This window comes from Micromys minutus, assembly GCF_963924665.1.
Source record: "Micromys minutus genome assembly, chromosome: 9".
NCBI classification, from domain to species: domain Eukaryota; kingdom Metazoa; phylum Chordata; class Mammalia; order Rodentia; family Muridae; genus Micromys; species Micromys minutus.
In genome coordinates this window covers 67,391,925-67,410,838 of record NC_137978.1, presented here as the reverse complement: position 1 = coordinate 67,410,838, position 18,914 = coordinate 67,391,925, and the positions used below count along the sequence as shown (strand labels likewise).

The window sequence follows — 18,914 nt, the reverse complement described above, 5'->3', positions numbered from 1 at the left end:
ACTGTGATATATGTAGTATTTCCAACATAAATAAATTACACCTACATGATTGGGTATAGATAGCATTCTGGGATGGGTCACAGCTGTCTCGGGTGTCTGATTATGTGGGGGAAGAACAGAAATACTTATATGGGTGGGGAGGGAGCTAACCCTAAGGATAAGACTGAAGCATTGTTCCCCAATCCTGAAGGCTTAAAGGGCCTTGTTCATCGAGCAGTCAGGACTGAAGGAGTATGCCATGTATCTGCCCTTGATGTATCTTAATCACACACTATGAGATCTGCATTACCTCCATTTTGCAAGTGAGAAAAGAAACACCTGAATCACCTATGTTGAAGGGCTAAGTGGGAAAATAGGTCTAAAGATACCAGGCACTGTGTGACAAAGCTGGAGGAAAACTACAGCTTCTTTCTTCATGGCAACAACTTAAAGGGTACTTTATGAGTGCTGTCTTCTTGGTACTCCACTGTATGCACCTCATCTGCTTGGGCTGTACATTGTCTGGCCATGCTTATACACAGCTAAGAACCAAAGGCCTCATAGTGCTAGCCAAGGCTGAGAACTTAAAGAATACAATAGCTGTTATGTGTGTCACACACAGATCCATGTCTGTGTTAATTATGTGAACGTGCTTTTTGGACATCCTCACAAAGCAGCAGGGAAATGCAAAGGTCATTTACATAATACCTGCTGGATGCTGTATGACATTGAGATTACTGGGGAACCCATTCCAACAAGAGTCAATAGCTTCTCCTATGTCTGGGTGCCAGAAACCTGTTGTGTTAGCAATAGCTCCCTCACCCCCAGATTAAGAGAATGGCTTAGCCAGGGTTACTGTGATTAAACTATGACCAAAGCAACTTGAGGGTAAAAGGGTGTATTTGGCTCATACTTTCATATCACTTCATGATCAAAGGAAGTTAGGACAGGAACTCAAACAGGGTAGGAACTTGGTGGCAGGGGCTGATGTGGAGTTAATGCAGGGGTGTTACTTAGTGGCTTGCTCAGTTTGCTTCCTTTCTTAATAGAATGCAGGATCTCCAGCCCATGGATGACACCACGGTGGGACTGGGGCCTACCCCATCAATCATGAAGAAAATGCCCTACAGCCAGATCTTGTGGAGGCATTTTTCTCAATTGATGTTCACTCCTTTCAGATAACTCTAGATTATATCAAGTTGACATAAAACCAGAACAGGGGAAGAGGCTAAGAAGGAACTATCAACTGCATACAGGCACACACCTGGCCCTAGCAGCTGCAGGAAGCTATTTGTTTATGGCCTTTTCTCATTTTCATGAACCAGCATGAGCACTCTGCAGAGAGATGCCTGCCAAGGTAGGAATGCTTACATTAAAGATCAGCAGGATGGCTGAGAGGCTCCACAGCTTCCAGGTGTCAGAACCCCAGCAGAACAGCTGGAACCCTCAATGAGTCTGCCTTGCCCCAAAAGCCAGGAAGGTTGGAAAGGCCAGGAAATTCAGCCCAAGCTCTCCCCACCCCATCTGAAGGTTAGACCTTGCTAGCCAGCTGCCATTGAGGGATCACCTCTGCAGCCCCTGCATTCAGAAGATAAAAGGTGTCTCTGAGATAAATGTGGGGCCCTTGTGCCCCTATGCCAGTCAAGAGAAACCCTGGAAGCCTGAATGCTTGTGCACCTTCCCTTTTACAGTCTGCTAGGTTGATCTAGGAATGAAGGATCCTGAGGGGCTTGGGCATATGCAGGTGACAAGACCACAGTCAGTGGTCAGTTGGCTTACTGGGTCACTCTTGGACAGTTTATTAGATATGGAGTCAAGTATACACAAAACATCAAGCCTGGGATATTGCATATATCACCGGAGTTCCTTGGGACTTGGCAGCCAAGCATAGCAGTAGTTTTGCTAAACAAATCCACTGTTCTCTCCACTGGACTCAGTATAACTGTGGCTCCAGCCCTGCACACCCAGCTATTGTCTCTTCTGGAAACTTCTACTTACCATGCCAGGCTTGGCTATCTTGGGCCTCAGTCTGGCTGCTTTACTGGAGCTTGGGATGGGGGCCTCTTTGTGTCTGTCACAGCAATTCAAGGCACAAGGGGACTACATACTGGGTGGGCTGTTTCCCCTGGGCTCAACTGAGGAGGCCACTCTCAACCAGAGAACACAACCCAACGGCATCCTGTGTACCAGGTACGGAGGCTAACAGCTGGGGTGGGAGTGAGCCAAAGTTTGGTAGCCTTGGATCTGTGGTACTCCCAATCTGGGAATGAGGTGACCACCTGCAATTTTCATGTGGCCTCAGGTTCTCACCCCTTGGTTTGTTCCTGGCCTTGGCTATGAAGATGGCTGTGGAAGAGATCAACAATGGATCTGCCTTGCTCCCTGGGCTGCAACTGGGCTATGATCTGTTTGACACATGCTCAGAGCCAGTGGTCACCATGAAGCCCAGTCTCATGTTCCTGGCCAAGGTGGGCAGTCAAAGCATTGCTGCCTACTGCAACTACACACAATACCAGCCCCGTGTCCTGGCTGTCATTGGTCCCCACTCATCAGAACTTGCCCTTATTACAGGCAAGTTCTTCAGCTTCTTCCTCATGCCACAGGTGAGTAAGCCAGCTTTGTGTTTCTTCAACAACTGTACTCACTGGGCTCTCATATCAGGAAGTGCTTCTTGATCACCACAGGTCAGCTATAGTGCCAGCATGGATCGGCTAAGTGACCGGGAAACATTTCCATCCTTCTTCCGCACAGTGCCCAGTGACCGGGTGCAGCTGCAGGCGGTTGTGACTCTGCTGCAGAATTTCAGCTGGAACTGGGTGGCTGCCCTAGGTAGTGATGATGATTATGGCCGGGAAGGTCTGAGTATCTTTTCTGGTCTGGCCAATGCACGAGGTATCTGCATCGCACATGAGGGCCTGGTGCCACAACATGACACCAGTGGCCAACAGTTGGGCAAGGTGTTGGATGTGCTAAACCAAGTGAACCAAAGCAAGGTACAAGTGGTGGTGCTGTTTGCCTCTGCCCGTGCTGTCTACTCCCTTTTTAGCTACAGCATCCATCATGGCCTCTCACCCAAGGTATGGGTGGCCAGTGAGTCCTGGCTAACCTCTGACCTGGTCATGACACTTCCCAACATTGCCCGTGTGGGCACTGTGCTTGGGTTTCTGCAACGTGGTGCCCATCTGCCTGAATTTTCCCATTATGTGGAGACTCGCCTTGCCCTGGCTGCTGACCCAACATTCTGTGCCTCACTGAAATCCAAGTTGGATCTGGAGGAACATGTGATGGGGCAACGCTGTCCACAATGTGACTATGTCATGGTGCAGAACCTATCAACTGGGCTGTTGCAGAACCTATCAGCTGGACAGTTGCACCACCAAATATTCGCAACCTATGCAGCTGTATACAGTGTGGCTCAGGCCCTTCACAACACCCTACAGTGCAATGTCTCACATTGCCACACATCAGAGCCTGTTCAACCCTGGCAGGTAAGGGTGGGGGGTTTGCTGGGTTTTGCCTGTTCCTGCAGTAACACTGAACCAGGCAGAGCCAAATCCTGGAGAGGCTCATGGGTCAGCCTTACTCTGACTCCACTCCACAGCTCCTGGAGAACATGTACAACTTGAGTTTTCATGCTCGAGACTTGACATTGCAGTTTGATGCTAAAGGGAATGTAGACATGGAATATGACCTGAAGATGTGGGTGTGGCAGAGCCCATCACCTGTGTTACAGACTGTAGGCACTTTCAACGGTACCCTTCAGCTACAGCACTCTAAAATGCACTGGCCAGGCAACCAGGTAAGGACAAGATAGGCAAAGGCATGGTGGGTAGAAGCTTGTGGATCTTGGGCCAGTGCTAGCCAAGGGGAGCCTAACCCAAGGCTCCATGCCCAGGTGCCAGTCTCCCAGTGCTCCCGGCAGTGCAAAGAAGGCCAGGTTCGCAGAGTGAAGGGCTTTCATTCCTGCTGCTATGATTGTGTGGACTGCAAGGCAGGCAGCTACCGGAAGCATCCAGGTGAACCATCTTCCCTACAAAGTTTGCACAGCTGGGCTAGAGGACAGAAGCATGCAAGTCTGGCAAGGCCCCTGCCCCAGGGCTAATGTTGAGGCAATTACTGTGGAGGGCTGGCTGGGCTATGGAGGGCTGGAGAGCTGTCTGCCATCACCAGTCCCCATATTGCTTTTCTTTCTTTTACCACTACAGATGACTTCACTTGTACTCCGTGTAGCCAGGACCAGTGGTCCCCAGAGAAAAGCACAACCTGCTTACCTCGAAGGCCCAAGTTTCTGGCTTGGGGAGAGCCAGCAGTGTTGTCACTTCTCCTGATGCTTTGCCTGGTGCTGGGCCTAGCATTGGCTGCCCTGGGGCTCTTTGTCCACCACTGGCACAGCCCTCTCGTTCAGGCCTCAGGTGGGCCACTGTTCTGCTTTGGCCTGATCTGCCTAGGCCTCTTCTGCCTCAGTGTCCTTCTGTTCCCAGGACGGCCAAGCTCTGCCAGCTGCCTTGCCCAACAACCAATGGCTCACCTCCCTCTTACAGGCTGCCTGAGCACACTCTTCCTACAAGCAGCCGAGATCTTTGTGGAGTCTGAACTGCCACTGAGCTGGGCAGACTGGCTATGCAGCTACCTTCGGGGACCCTGGGCTTGGCTGGTGGTACTATTGGCCACTTTTGTAGAGACGGCACTATGTGCCTGGTATTTGATAGCTTTCCCGCCAGAGGTGGTGACAGATTGGAGGGTGCTGCCCACAGAGGTACTAGAGCACTGCCGCATGCGTTCCTGGGTCAGCCTGGGCTTGGTGCACATCACCAATGCAATGTTAGCCTTCCTCTGCTTTCTGGGCACTTTCCTGGTACAAAGCCAGCCTGGTCGCTACAACCGTGCCCGTGGTCTAACATTTGCCATGCTAGCTTATTTCATCACCTGGGTATCTTTTGTGCCCCTCCTGGCCAATGTGCAGGTGGCCTACCAGCCAGCTATACAGATGGGTGCTATCCTATTCTGTGCCCTGGGCATCCTGGCCACCTTCCACCTGCCCAAGTGCTATGTGCTTCTGTGGCTGCCAAAGCTCAACACCCAGGAGTTCTTCCTGGGAAGGAACCCCAAGGAAGGAGCAGATGGGAACAGTGGTAGTAGTGAGGCAACACAGGGACACAATGAATGACCCCTGACCCAATGACCTTACCTTTAGTGAACCTAGCCCTACCGGATATCTCCTAAGCAAACAGATCCCAAACAGTACCTCAACCTAAGACTTGAGACACTTAACTATAGACTCAGACTCCACTGATGTTAGTTCCACAGTGACCCCCCCCCCAAAGGCCTGCAGTGCACAAGATGGACCCTATGAGCCCACCTATCCCTCAAAGGCAAGATTACCCTTGATCCTATTGTGCCTACCTAAGTCCTCCCCAGGTGACCAGGCTCTATAATCATAGAAAATGACTCACAAAAGGCTCTTTGGGACTCCATAGCCATACTTCAAATTCAGGAATTCCCTAGACAGAGCCTGGGAGGCCAGAAGGTACTACTTGCCTAAACATGCCCAGCCTGGGGCCCTTACTCAGAACCCTGTCCAGGCATCCCAGGAAGAAAAGGCTAAGTTTGCATGTGTGTATTGGGACAGAGCAAGAAAGACAGCAGGCAGAGGACACTCAGGAGGTAGGCAACACCCAGCCTTCTCCATTCCTGGTCGAGCCCTAACCTGTAGAAGAGAACCGAGTCGCCACCAGCACCTTGGACAGAGCACAGGCAGGGGTACGAGGTCAGCACCACGGCCAGCACCAACCACCCAGGACCCCTGGAATCAGCTTCTAGTACCAAGGACAGAAAAGTTGCCTGCAAGGCCCCTTACTGGCCAGCACCAGGGACAGAGCCACATGATTAAGCGGCAAGGGACAAGGGCATCTTCCATCTCAAGGCAGGATCAGACCTGGGTCAGTTCTGGACTGGCCCCCACACCTGAATCCGGAAGCAGCTTAGCTGGAGAAAAGAGAAACAAGCCACACATCAGTGCCATAAAATTAAACGCTTTTTTAGTGTTTAAAATAGCATTTACACAGAAGCAGCATTTACACGGAAGCAGCTCTATGTGAACTACCCAGTTGCTGAGACTTTGACACAGTGTCTAGTGTAGATGTGTGGGGCTGCTGTGCCGGGATGGCAGTGGCACATGCTGATGGGCAGCCACCAGGAGAACAGTGATAGGACAGGACCCCACCTCTGCAGCTCTATGTTCACTCTCACCTGCCATCGAGACTGAGGCAGTACAGGTGCCAGGTCTCTCTCCTGTCTCCCCTACTAGCCACCATCCACATACTTGCAATACAAACTGTGCTGTCATGTGCCAAGTAGCAGGTGGGGAAGGGGGCATACAAACTGCCCCCCAGCTGCCACCCTTAGAGCAGGTAAGCTAGCAATAAATAAATAAGTTAGACCCCACCTGGGCAGCCAGAGAGGTTTGAGGGTTCTGTCTAACCCCTCAAGAACCCCACCTTGACCTGACAGGTGAGGCCCATGAACTTAGTGATGGTCAGCCTGTGACCCTGTGCACACTTCCGGGAGACTTAAGGGGAAAGGGTGACAGAGCCCAGAAGAGCCTTTCTTGTCCTAAATGGAGGTCACTTCCAAAAAAGGAACCAGGAGGTGGTCCCTGAGATTTGTGCTGAAGACTTAAAGACAGAGATGTCTCCTTACAAGGCTACAGATACTGGAGCTGCACCACCATCCGCAGCCCCAAGAGCAGACAAAAGTCAAGCCAATATCCTGGTGGCATGGCTGCCCTCAGCCCCTGCTCTGAAGCCTGCTCCCTCTGCCCTGGCCCAGACCCCAGAGCTGATCTATCCTAGCTGCTCATAGAGCTCCTGGCACAGCAGGAACACAGATTCTCGCCACAGGCAGCACTGAAGACACTGGTTGATCATCACATGATGTCCACAAAGAACTCACAGGGGTTTCCCATAGCCTTTTGGAAGGACTGGCGGCTACCTGTAAGTTCTGGAGGAACAGCAGCCAGCTCCCGGACAGGTGGCCCTCCAGGTGGCCCACCCACTACTGCATAGGCCTTTGTAAGGGGGTGAAGTGGGGGGAGCCCTGGGGCAACAGCTGAAGCCTGACTTCGAGGGCTACTGCCACGGCTAAGCTGGCTGACAGGCCGCTCCCACCAGCCGGTGCTACCAGACCCACTTGGTACTGTGTGGTCTGATTCACTGCCACTACCCCCAGCTCCAGTTGCCCGGCGCTCCTCTCGGCCTGGGGTCCGATGGCTGCTCCTTGTGGACCCACTGCTCTTGCTCCCTAGGAGAAGGGAAGGGGCAAGAGTCGGCACTAGGCCTGGCCACCACCAGCTGCTCCCAGACAGCCAGGGCAGGACCTGGTAAGCCTGGGGGATAGTAGGGGAATGGCAGCCATGCAGATAGATACCAGGAACAGCTGAGAGGCGAGAAGCTAGGGGCAGTGGCAGACAGCAGGGACAATAGGGGCCAACTTGGTGCCCTACACCTAACCCAATGCTTGAACCAAGGGCTAATTTTACAGCTGAGAAACTAAGAAAACAGTGAAGGCCCTGTGTGCCCAGCATTCCCATTAGCTATCCTGGGTTCACCACCCAAAGACCCACTGTCCACCCAACCCCAGGACCCTGGTCAGCTAATTTGCTTAGCCCCTGTCATGAAAGTAGTGGGAACCTGAAAACATGTACTGGCTGGGGACATGCTGAGAGGGACACAGGGGGACCTGGCTTACCGGCCCGAGGGTCCACTCTGCTAGTCCTTCAGTCTAAGGCTTGCTCAGCACAAAGCAAGGGATAGCACAAGTCACACACCAGTCCAGCGCTCACCAATGGCTAATAGGACTATTTTGGGACAAGCTGAGCCTGGGTACATGCAAGGGCCTGTCCAGTGTCTGTAGTCACTCGAAGCTTCCCCTTGGGCATCACCACCCTCTGGCCCAACTTCTCCTGATTCTTTCTCTGGACCTTGTAGCACAGCTGCTGGCCTAACTGTGCCCCACTCTGCCTAAGACCTCCGCTTTAGGCCATTTCTTCCTCAGGGACATCAATCCTTCAAAGTTTTCAGTATCCCTGGGGTATGCCTTAATGGCATGTTTGATATTACTGTCTGGCACTCTGTTGGAATGCAGACACCATAACTAATAAAGCCCATTCTCCCCCTAACTTGGGGCCTAGAGAGTGCCCCTATTTGATGCCTGTGGCTACTCTCATCCTCATTCTTGCCACATCATCTCATGGCCTCTTGCCTCTGCCACCTAGCACACCAGGCCTGTTCGCACCAGGCAGTCTTCCTATTCTCTAGAGGCTTCTACCCACAGAACCACACTGAGTACCCACATCGACCCCTCCCTGTCCCACACACACTGACCCACCAGGACCCAAACACACAGCAGGAGCACAGAGGGAAGCATCGGGGCCAGGCAGAGCCAAGGAGTGGGAGTAGGAGTGGGAGAAAGGGTTGGCATGACTCTTACCTTCACTCTGCTGACTCCCGGCACTGCCACTGCCGTAGCTGAAGCCAGGGTCCTGGTAAGCAGGTGGGAAGCAGGGCGGGGGTCCTGGGTATTGGTAGGTGTAGCCTTGACCCAAGGGCCAGGGCACAGATGGGTGGGGCAGTGGGGCCAGTGTGTCCTGATCTGAGGCTCCACTGGAGCCACTGTTGAGGTTCAGGGATGCGAGGTCTGGCAGGAAGGGAGGGGAGGGGTAAGTGAGGGCAAATGGATGAGCCCCACAACAATCCCTACCCAATAACCCTTACTCACTACTGCACAGGTCGCCAAAGACATAGTAGCATTGCTCAGAGAAGGTGATCTTGTTCACTGTGTGCCTCAGGAAACCATGTTTCAGCATACTGCTGGCATACTTCCTCGCCTCCCTTCGCTCCTTGAAGCCCTCCACGTGTGTGTACAGCCAGTCCACCACATCCGCCCCTGGCCATAGGCCCATGAAAGTCAGGGTAGCTGAGCGCTGGGAAGCTACACCGGAATGAAGAACAGACTGGGCCCTTCCCACACAGCCAGGGACTTACCAATGACAGCATTGGCGATGGTTATCTTAAGCCACATGCGGTCGCGGATCTCCAGTCCCGAGTCTGGCAACTGCATGACACGGACAATGGCGCTCATGTCACTCTTCACAGTCAGCGGTGCCTCCTCAAGCTCTGCAAAGCACACTTCTCTGAGCTCAGGCTCACAACATGAACCTCCATGGGGTTGGGACAAACTTCTATCTCTTACCCTTGGGAGGTATCTCTCATCAAACCTTGAGCTAAAACTAAGATATTCTTCCCAGTCCCACAGTCCAAGTACACATGGGCAAGCCAGCCCCTGCACTTCCCCCACAGACACCTCCCTGGAGAGCTCAAGCTGTTAGTTATGTTAAGTAGCAGAAAAGCAAAACAGAAGCTACCATGTCCTCCCAATCCCTCAGCACAGGGCTGGCAGGATCCTTCAATACATGCAGATGACCAGTATGGCCAGGCTGTGAGAGATATGTACATGTATCTTGTGTACATGTTTGTGAAGGTGTTGGAGACAAACCAACTCTTTCATATATAATGGGTCCCTGGAATAGCTCTGATAAGCACCAAAGCTCAAAAGCTGAAGCTGACCCCTGTTCTTCAGCCTCAGTTTCCTGGGGGACTCTGTGAGCTGCCACTTACGTGGGGCGCCAGGCACTGAGCTGGTTAGTGAGGAAGAGCTGGTGCGTGTGATGGCACTGGAGCAGGGACTCGTACCATAGCGGGGCAGAGCACCCGTCAGTGCTGCTGTGTGGGACAGCCAGGCAGCTGGGTCGATGGGTCGCACTGGGTCAGCTGCATAGTTACCACATGGCAACAGATGACAGGTGATAGTAAGTAGGGGAACAGCAAGAATGACCCTCAGACTGGGCCTAGGAACCCCATCCTACCTCACCTTCCCATGGGGTCACTCACCCCTTGGGATAGTGAAGTAGCTCCGAGGGGTTGGGTCCCAGCACTTGGCCACTGTGAGGCTGATGGGCCTACAGAGTTCAGCAGACCACGGTGTAGGTGAGGCCCGCACAGCCCCTCCTGTCCCATGCCACTCCCACATAGACTCCCCACCTCACCCCGTCTGGGATACAATCTCCCGAAGCACCCGCACAGCATCATCGTTGCTCATGTTCTCAAAGTTGACGTCATTCACCTATGGGGTTTGCAGAGTCAGGGATTGTTGGTGGGATGTGGGTACATCTTGTCCCCACAGTCCCCACATGGCTCCCACCTGCAGCAACATGTCGCCTGGCTCAATTCGGCCATCAGCAGCCACAGCCCCACCCTTCATGATGGATCCAATGTAGATGCCGCCATCACCCCGGTCGTTGCTCTGGCCCACGATGCTGATGCCCAGGAAGTGGTGCCTCTCTGCAGGAGGGGCCATGAGCAGACCCCAAAATCTCCCAAGGCTGTACCCACCCCCAACCAAGCACCCACAACCCACAAGACCTCACCCATGTTCAGAGTGACGGTAATGATGTTCAGGGACATGGTAGAGTCGGTGATGCTGCTGAAGGAGGATGCCTGTGGAAGGACCCAATGAGGAGCTGTGTGGGCACCATTCAGAGCAGACACCCCACCCACCTGCTGCCTACCCGGTCTGTCTGCCTCAAGCGCTGCTTCCGACGACGGCATTTGTGCTTACGAATTAGCCTAGAGGAGGTGCTCTGCTCTGTAGAGCTGCTCAGCCTGAGGCAGGAGGCCAAAGGAAGGAAAAAAGAAGCCAGGAGTCAGAAAAGCACAAGGCACAAATATGTATAACCAGCCAGTACTCTTAACCATAAATCTCCAGCACATAATGAAGTGCACATGCCACCTACCGGCTTGTGTTGTCCTCCTCATCTGAGTCAATAAAGCTGCTAGATTCAAGCTCACTGCTCAGTACAGTAGATGCACTGTCTGGAGGTAGTCCCAGGTCCCGCCGCCGGTCCCCTCTCGGGTGCCCATTGGTCCGGGCAGCTGTGGGGACAACAGGGTGGGAACTGACTGTGGGACTTCAGTGATCACAGAATGAGGGTAGCCTCTGCATTTCAAAGCTTATGCAGACTCTGGGACCACAGGGGCTTGGAGTACCACACTGGGCTTGAAAACATATGTGGAGTATTTCCAGGGGCTTGGAGTATACCAAAGGGATACCAAGGGAAGTCTGGGCTTCAGGTTTAGGCAGGCACAGCCATAGTACCCTCATCACGGTTTCGACGTCGGGCTCGCTCCCGCCGGTGACTGACCATAGACTCTGTGCCTGTCTCATTGTCCATTCCATCACGGCTACTGGCAACATTTGGACTGTATAGATGAGAAGCAGGTGGAATTGGGCAGACCAGTTTGCTGGCAGCCAGTACCTCAAATGATTCCTAGTCCCCAACCCCCAGGCAGGACCCTAGTTCTAGAAGGTGCCTCCCACCCAACTGTAGGCCCCTCCTCTGTTGTCAGCTTCACTCTTCCCAGGTGGGTCTTGGGTAGCAAGTATTCAGCAATGGCAAATCTCTGCCCCTGCTAGGGGCCTTACTGAAAGGAGGGGGGCCTGGAGTCCCCAATGCCGCCTGTCCTCTCAAGGGGTGGGGGCAGGTCCGTGTGGCTATCAGTGCCCTGGGACCCTGCATCCGAGTGCGCGCCCTCAGCCAGGACCAGCTGTGAAGGAAGAGTGAGGCACTGGATGGCCATATGCTTTAAGACCACCCCCACAGGCACCCAGCTGCTGCCTACCTTTGTCCAGTTACTTTCCTTCTCCCAGAAGATCCCACCTGTATCATTCTGGTGGGGCCACCCACAGACTCACCCAGGAAACCACCCGGCCGTTGAAGCAGGGCAACTTGGCATTGTCATCGAAGATCTCCTCCTTCACCACCCTGTGGTCAAACAAGGCCCTGATGTCACCTCACCTGGATCTATGAAGGACACTAAAAGACATCTCCCACCCTTAGACCTAGCAATAGAGCACCTGTCAGGCCACAGATTTTATCACTGAAGGCTTACCTAACACACTCTCTTCTTAGGGACTCTGCTGTTCTCCACTGGCCCCAAACTCCTGACCCTTAGCGCTGGGGTAGAGAGATGTAGAGGGTTCGTGGAAGGACATCCTAGAACTCTTGTTCACTTCCAGAGTCAGCTTCTAGTCCTTGGTGGGTCAGACAAGGTTAAGGGTTGCTGGGAAAGTCCCTAATTCTTCAGCTTCCTTGGCCTCAGGATTTAATCAGACCTGTCTCTAGCTATGTATGCCTACTCATGGAGACCCAAAAGCTCCATCATAACATATGCCACTTGAGGCTCCATTGGGAACTCTTCTTGGCATCCAAATTTTAGGGAGAGCAGCTCTGCCTATCCAGGTGCTTGGTATAGCCTATGGCTCTTCTCTACCCCTCACACCAAATTCCATGTACCACAAAAGCTCCAATTCCAACTAGTTCCAGAAGGGCTTCCTAATCTTACATTCAGACTGGGCTGCCCAGGAACAGAATTTTTACATTCTGCTTAAATCAGGCCCACTGGCTCCTGTGATTGTCTTTCTAGCACATGCCTTCTCTGGTGCATTCATAGGCCCTAGTTTATATGATGTGCATCTCATGGTGTTCCATGCCCTTGAGCCTCTGAAGTTCCCCCAGCCCAGAGAGGGCCTGAACTTCCTGGTACAAGGTACTAGGACTGCCAGCCTCTTCTATAGATGGGAGAGGGACAGAAGGATACCAGCTCCTGCTGCCCACAAAACTATCTACCCAGCTAGAAAGACAAAGTGGACCTCACGCACAAGATCAATTCCAACTATCAGGGAGTTTGGTTAGCTTCTATCTGAGGACCTAGAAGGGCATTTAGGGACAGAACTAACCAAGCCCTGGCTGTACCTACTGACTACAGCCATTTCTGTTTGTCTTCATGCTGTTTCCCTGGTCAGATGGGCCAGAAAGAAGCCAAGCTCGCCCAAGCAAGATACAAAGGGTCAGGGAATGAGAACTGGGAAGGAAGCCAGAAAGCCTGGGGTCAGGGTTCAAAAAGGCATAGACAACAGCCAGGACAGGTCAGAAGGGGCAGCTGGAAATAGGCTTCCACCTATCTCCTCAGGCCCTAGATTCTCCACTCCCCCTCCTTCACCTCAGCACTCAGCTACGCCTAGCATGATGGGATTTTCCACACCTAAAACTTGAATTGAATGGAGCTGGAAAACCAGACTTGTCCTGGAAGTGCACCTGGCAGGAAGCAGGCTTGTGGCTTAATGGGCCCAATGCCAGGGGCAGGGCCACCTCTGCCTGCTGCTGCAGAACCACTGGGCAACAGCAGATTGCAGGAAGCACTAGCAGAGCAACATCCTATCCTATCTAGGGAATAAGGCCTTTGTCCACCCACTTGCTAAAGACCTAGAGCTGAGGTGGTGGCAGAGGCTGGACAGCCTAAAACTGAAAGTGTATCCCAACCACTTTTCTGATCTTACTGCTGCTTCCATGGATCCATGACAGTTCTAAATCAATGAAGTGGGGCCTCAAAAGCAGATAGAATCCCTTCTCAGGACCCCTTAATATCTATTTCCCCCAATTACAAGTTAGAGCCCTGTAGCTTGCTCCATTTACAAGGCTGGGACAAGGCAGCCACAAGAGAGGCTGTCATCACAGGAAGACCTGGGGCTGCTCCAGGGTGGGATAAAGTTTCTCTTGAGGATGACAGGGGTTTGCCTGTGGTAGCTGGCACACCAGAGCCCACAAAAAGCCTTATATCTCTGAGTAACCTAACAGCAACAGAAAAATCCAGATAGGAATCCTCACCTTAACCCCCAACCTTAACCCCAAGTGGACTCACCAAAAGCCTTTCCCATTGGCACACCCAAGCTCCAACCCTCCCTGAGTCACCCATGAAGAAACATATGAGCAATTCCTAGCACAATAGGACCTGCTTGGCTCCTCAAACAGGCACTGTGTCCCATCCAGAGCAACCAGAGACTTCTCAGTCAGTCCCTTAAGGTAATATGGCCAACTTGAGGCCTTTGTGCCTCCTAAACTCTAGCAAGACACACCTCCAGGGCTCAAGGCCCTGTTTCTTATCCCAGCCTGAGCAACCCAAGTCCTGCTTTCTACCTAGGGGTCAGGGCAAGAAGACAGGCCAAAGAGAAAAGACAGTACTGAGAGGATAGTGTTTGCCCCAGATCCTAGGACTAACCCTGGTCCTTCCCCACTCTTGGCTAGGCAAAGGGTGAATATCACAATACCCACGGTAGAGGCAGGAATGGGTGCCAGGTATTTGATGCTACCCACAGCTGTGATAGAGCCTCCTGGGCACTCTATAACAAGAACAGAATGAGGCACAACCAAACCTTTCTACCACCCTGAGCATTGTCTTTCCCCTCAAAGAGGAAAGCTGACCTTAATGTGTTTCCACTGATTCTGCACAGTGACTCAGAACACCTCTGTGGGCATTTTGCTCCAACCTTAGAATTCCTGGAGAGATCCTTTTGGCCACTGGGCTTTTCCATCCATCCCCAGTGATCCACCTCAAGGAGAAATCTGCTCTAAGGTAGGGCCTTTGGAGCCCTGCATAGCTTAGCCAAAAAGGACCCAGGGTTTCAGGAGGTTACAGTAACACACAGACTACCTTTATAGTGGCCCAACCCTAAGACAGCCCCATTCCAATTCCCATAAACACAGAGCCAAAGACTGTCAGAGCAAGTAGGCACAGGTCATGGAGGTATCTTGAGCTTCAAGGGGCTTCTGTATGCTCCCAGGAGTGAGGGTCCAACTCCTACCCAGCATTGGTGTAGACTGGACTCTTAGTCTAAGGAGTTTTACAACCCATGAACTTGAACTAGCAGGTGTACATAGGCCCCTGACCATAGCTGGCCACTCTTCTACCAACTCATCCCATTGGGCACTGAGCCCCAGGACACTGAGTCCTTCCTAGCTCAGGGAATGCATTATAATTACCTAGACTCTCGGGCTGGAGAGATGGTTCAGTGGTTAAGAGCACTGACTGCTCTTCCAGAGGTCCTGAGTTCAATTCCCAGCAACCACATGATGGCTCACAACCATCTGTAATGAGATCTGATGCCCTCTTCTGGTGTATCTGAAGGCAGCTACAGTGTATTTATATATAATGAATAAATAAATAAATAAATAAATAAATATATTGTAAAAAAACTACCTAGACTCTCATAATAAATACTACAAAGGCATGTGGAAGGCTAAGTCACTGACCCTAGGCAGCTTGACCAAGGTACAGGGAGCCCTCAGAACATTTGCCAATGTGCTGAGGACCCCAGAGCCCAGGGCTCCTAGTCCTTACCCTTGCTTGCCTCCCTCAAGTTCAGGTAGCTCTTTCTCAGAGATGAGGCTAGGGACAACTGCCAGGCAAATAAATTCAGTATTACATCAGGCAGGCTGGTATCAGCAGTACATTCCTAGTAGCAAAGACCTAAGAGCCAAATATACTAACTCCTCTATCATAGACTAGACCCTCCACTATCACTAGACCAAACACCAGACACCACATGGGGCCCACCAGAACCAGAAGTCCTGCTACTACTAAGCCTTGGGGTCCAGGATCAGAACAACCACAAGCTGCACATAAGTGGGCATAAAATAGACCTTTACCTTGTTGGCTAGAGAGACACGCTGGAAATTGAGCCCAGCCCAGGACAGACTCGGCTCTTTACAAAGTAGCCAGCTTTGGTTTGGAGCTAGACTCACTAGGGTACTTACTCCTCACAGACTCTAGTCAGCAGCCACCCCTGAGGCCACTTGCCCAGCTCAGCCAACCTTGCTGAGCTCCCCTTCTCCCAACATTAAGCTACTTTCTCTTGGTATGCTTGTAGCTCTGTAGGTAGAACTCAGGCAAGAAAAAAAGGGGTGCAGTTGAGACAGGGCAGGGCTCCTTTTCTAGGCTCCCAAGTCTACTAAACCATCAGAGTACCAGGTCGGAGTCAGGGTGAGGTCTACTGACAAACTGCTTGTCTTTCTGTGTCAACCCTAGCCCAGACTCTACCTCTAAATTGCTCTGCCTCCTAATTCTACACACCCAAGACACCCAACTTGTACCTCTGAGCTCTCTGCTAACACCAGACCCCATGCCCCAGCCATTTCAAACCTACCCAAAGGAACTACTCCTGCTTCAAGACCCATACCTGCTACCTCACCTCCTTAGCCAGGATACCTGCAGGCCCTCCAAACCTGCCACAAGCACAGACAGTAGGGAACCTATGTGAACTGATGCTGGATGACTGCTCTTGGCACACCCCACCCAATATCCCAATATCGATATCAGAGTAGAGGGACAGGTACCCTCAGGAGACACGCAGAGTATATAGCAGAAAGCAACCCCAGTCTGGTCCTTACCACTTACACCCTAGGGTGTAACAAGTTTGTGAGAACATTTGTGACTTTGGTCACAAAATCAAAGAAACAAAAAACCAAAAGGCACCAATACTTGAATCCAGAGAGATACCCTGTCCCTGAGATTAGAGACCACAGAGGTTGCCCAGTGAGGAGAGTCAGAGAAGACCAGAGCAAGACCCTCCAGGCTCCAGGCAAATGGGGAGCACCAGCCTTCAAGCTGTGAAGGACATACTGTTCTTTGCTTTTTCCTGGTGGTTGGGGCACAAGGACTAGGTAGGCAAGAAAGTCTAGTTATCCAAACCATGTTCAGTCCTGCCTAGACGCCCAGGGTCAGAAGAGAGCCAAGCTAGACCCGACCCCATGGGCTGCCCAGGGACCCTATAACCATGGAATCCAGGAAAGAGCCTCAATGTCAAAGCCCTGAGATGCAGCCACACACAAGGGCACCAAGCACACCTGCTCCACCCACAGGGCCTAAGCATGCTACCCTGCCTCCCCACCCCCAAACACTGCCAAGCCATGGACTCAAGTTTCTGTGGCTATGCCCTGTCAGGCCTCTGTTGCACTGCCAGTCCCTGGCTCACTGTCTCAGAAGCCTAGCTTAGCTCAAATAAGAAGTCCCTTCTCCTGAGACAGCCACCACAACCATTCAGCTAGGAAACACAAGCTGATCCAAGTCAGGAGATAACCTGAGCACCTCCCAGAAATGCAAATGTTGTGTGGTTTGGAAAGGACAGAGGCACAGGAGCCAGAAACCAAGGGGGCAGGGTACACCTGAAGCTTCTGTTTCCAGTGACCCTTGACCTCTGCCTTGCCAGAGGGACTCTAGAAGAGCCAGAAAGAAGACTTTTTAGGCTTCAAAACTTTTCTAAACTACTGAAAACAGTTGGGTGCCAACGACCCACCTATTCCACATTACCCCATCTCAAGTGGAGGAGCTACTGGATGCTAAGAGATACAAATTCCCAATCCTTCTCCTTGATCCCAGGTCACATAAACTGCACACACTCCAGGGCAGTCCTAAGCCCCCAGTTTCCACTCATTGAAGATGAATGCATTAGGCCCTGTGCTTAACCTGAGAGAAGGAAGGTGGCTTTGATAGTGGTCTTCGGCACCCAACTTGGACCAGCTAGGCACAGAAGCACCACTGGATGTAGACCAGAAAGCCTGGGCCCTCGCCTGTCCATCAGAAAGAACTGTCTGGCCTACCTAGAGGGAAGTCAAGGGCTCGGATCACCAGCTTGCCACAGATAGGGTCACCAAGGTGCAGAGACTACCTACACCTGCTGTAGATGCGCAGCAGGGTTGCCGACGACAGGGGCGCTCTCTGACATCCCCAGACCCGAAAGCCCAGCCGGCGTAGACAGGTGCCAGCTCATGCCCGCGCGGGGGCACGGCAGCCACCACACAAGCGCGGGAGAGAACAAGCACCCCTGCCCAGGCCGCGCGGCCCACTGACCCGAAGTCCTGGTCCATAGACTTGAAGAAGAATTTGTAGGCGTGCACCGGCCGGTTGCTGAGCACGTTCTTGAAGTCTGCCAGCGTGACGCGCTCGGGAGCTACGGGCAGCTTGACCAGGTACGGCGTCTCCTCCTCGTCCATGTGGTAGATGATTTTGGTCTCCGCCATGGCGCGGCAGGGGCGACGCGGAACCCGCGCAGCGTCAGGGCCCGGCTCACCTCTCGGACGCGGGGCGCCCTCCCAAACCGCCGGCCCGCGCCCCGCCCGGCCGCCCCGCGGCCCCTTTGCGCGTCCGCCCCTCCCGGTCCCGGCTCGCACCCGTTCCCCGCCTGTTGCCCCGCGGCCCGCGGCCGCCCATCCGTTGCGGCCCCGGAGCGGGCGCGAGGGAAAGCAGCTCAGAGGGCTACTGCGGCCCGCCGCCCCCTCGGGCTGTTCAAGAACCTCCTGGTGGGGTTGAGCGCACGGCCGCCGGAGGGCGCTTCAGGACCGGTGACGTCACTGGTCGCCCGCAGCGCGGGTGGGGCGGGACTACGCACGCGCAGAACAGGTCCGGCAGGGCTGGGCTACAGTGTGCGCACGGGCGGAGCAACCGGGGTGGGACTGGGCGGGCTCCAGAAGAGGCTTGGCTAGTTAGGTCTCTCAGAGCACTGGGTTTGGGTGGGGCTCTGAGTTCCCTTAGCCAAGAGCCAAAGCCCCACCCAACGCTCGCCCAGATTCCCAACAGGCTGCGGTCCTTGCTGCATCTGGGTCTGAGGTTTGTGAGCAGATGGGCACGTTTGACCCTAAAAAGACAGAGGGACCCTAGAAAGGTCTCTCCCCTTGAGCCAGTAAGATCTGCCAGAGAGCAGAGAAGCATACCACTAGGCTGGTCCTGATTTTCCCACCCAATCCTAGAGCCTCCTAGGTGTCCAGAATGCAGAGACACTGGCCACTTTGGAGACTTAGGGCGCCCCACAAGAATTTGAAGACACCTATGTCTAACCCAAACAGCGAGAGACTCACTGTGCTCCCACGCTAATCCTGAGCTCAGTTCTTTTTTTTTTTTTCTCCTTTTTTTTAAGATGTATTTATTTTTATTATATATAAGTACATTGTAGCAGTCTTCAGACACACCAGAAGAGGGCACCAGATCCCA

The 18,914-nt window shown here is 52.9% G+C and overlaps 2 protein-coding genes across 4 annotated transcripts; one reads left to right on the top strand and one right to left on the bottom strand.

Moving 5' to 3' along the window:
- Positions 1 to 1,684: 1,684 nt before the first annotated feature.
- Positions 1,685 to 5,156, top strand: TAS1R3 (taste 1 receptor member 3). Its single transcript, XM_080921470.1, is given in 6 exon segments — positions 1,685 to 2,169; positions 2,282 to 2,582; positions 2,664 to 3,531; positions 3,534 to 3,778; positions 3,875 to 3,995; positions 4,185 to 5,156. Coding segments are annotated over 6 exon segments (2,688 nt in total). The 5' UTR covers positions 1,685 to 1,978; the 3' UTR covers positions 5,147 to 5,156.
- Positions 5,157 to 5,771: 615 nt separating this feature from the next.
- Positions 5,772 to 18,222, bottom strand: DVL1 (dishevelled segment polarity protein 1). Of its 3 annotated transcripts, XM_080921467.1 has the most exons (16): positions 17,778 to 18,222; positions 11,788 to 11,857; positions 11,518 to 11,639; positions 11,191 to 11,294; positions 10,829 to 10,967; positions 10,604 to 10,697; positions 10,463 to 10,532; positions 10,237 to 10,376; positions 10,082 to 10,158; positions 9,927 to 9,994; positions 9,654 to 9,806; positions 9,021 to 9,152; positions 8,755 to 8,922; positions 8,467 to 8,673; positions 6,970 to 7,278; positions 5,772 to 5,964 (listed from the first exon to the last, which is right to left on the bottom strand). In XM_080921467.1, exons 1-16 carry the CDS (start codon positions 17,945 to 17,947, stop codon positions 5,909 to 5,911), a joined length of 2,079 nt encoding a protein of 692 aa, XP_080777593.1. In that variant the 5' UTR covers positions 17,948 to 18,222; the 3' UTR covers positions 5,772 to 5,908. The 3 variants fall into 3 exon arrangements, with proteins under 3 accessions (XP_080777593.1, XP_080777592.1, XP_080777594.1); XM_080921466.1 differs by lacking the exon at positions 5,772 to 5,964 and having other exon boundaries at positions 5,996 to 7,278; XM_080921468.1 differs by lacking the exon at positions 5,772 to 5,964 and having other exon boundaries at positions 5,996 to 7,278; positions 9,729 to 9,806.
- Between the last annotated feature and the right edge of the window lie 692 nt (positions 18,223 to 18,914).

Excerpts from the sequence above, each read along its gene's own strand:
- DVL1 (XM_080921466.1), bottom strand. The coding sequence starts at position 17,947 with ATGGCGGAGACCAAAATCATCTACCACATGGACGAGGAGGAGACGCCG. Across the intron at positions 10,968-11,190 it reads ACGTCGAAACCGTGATGAGG|CTGCCCGGACCAATGGGCAC; the intron begins GTACTATGGCTG and ends TTGTCCCCACAG. Across the intron at positions 10,698-10,828 it reads GAGGAGGACAACACAAGCCG|GCTGAGCAGCTCTACAGAGC; the intron begins GTAGGTGGCATG and ends CTCCTGCCTCAG.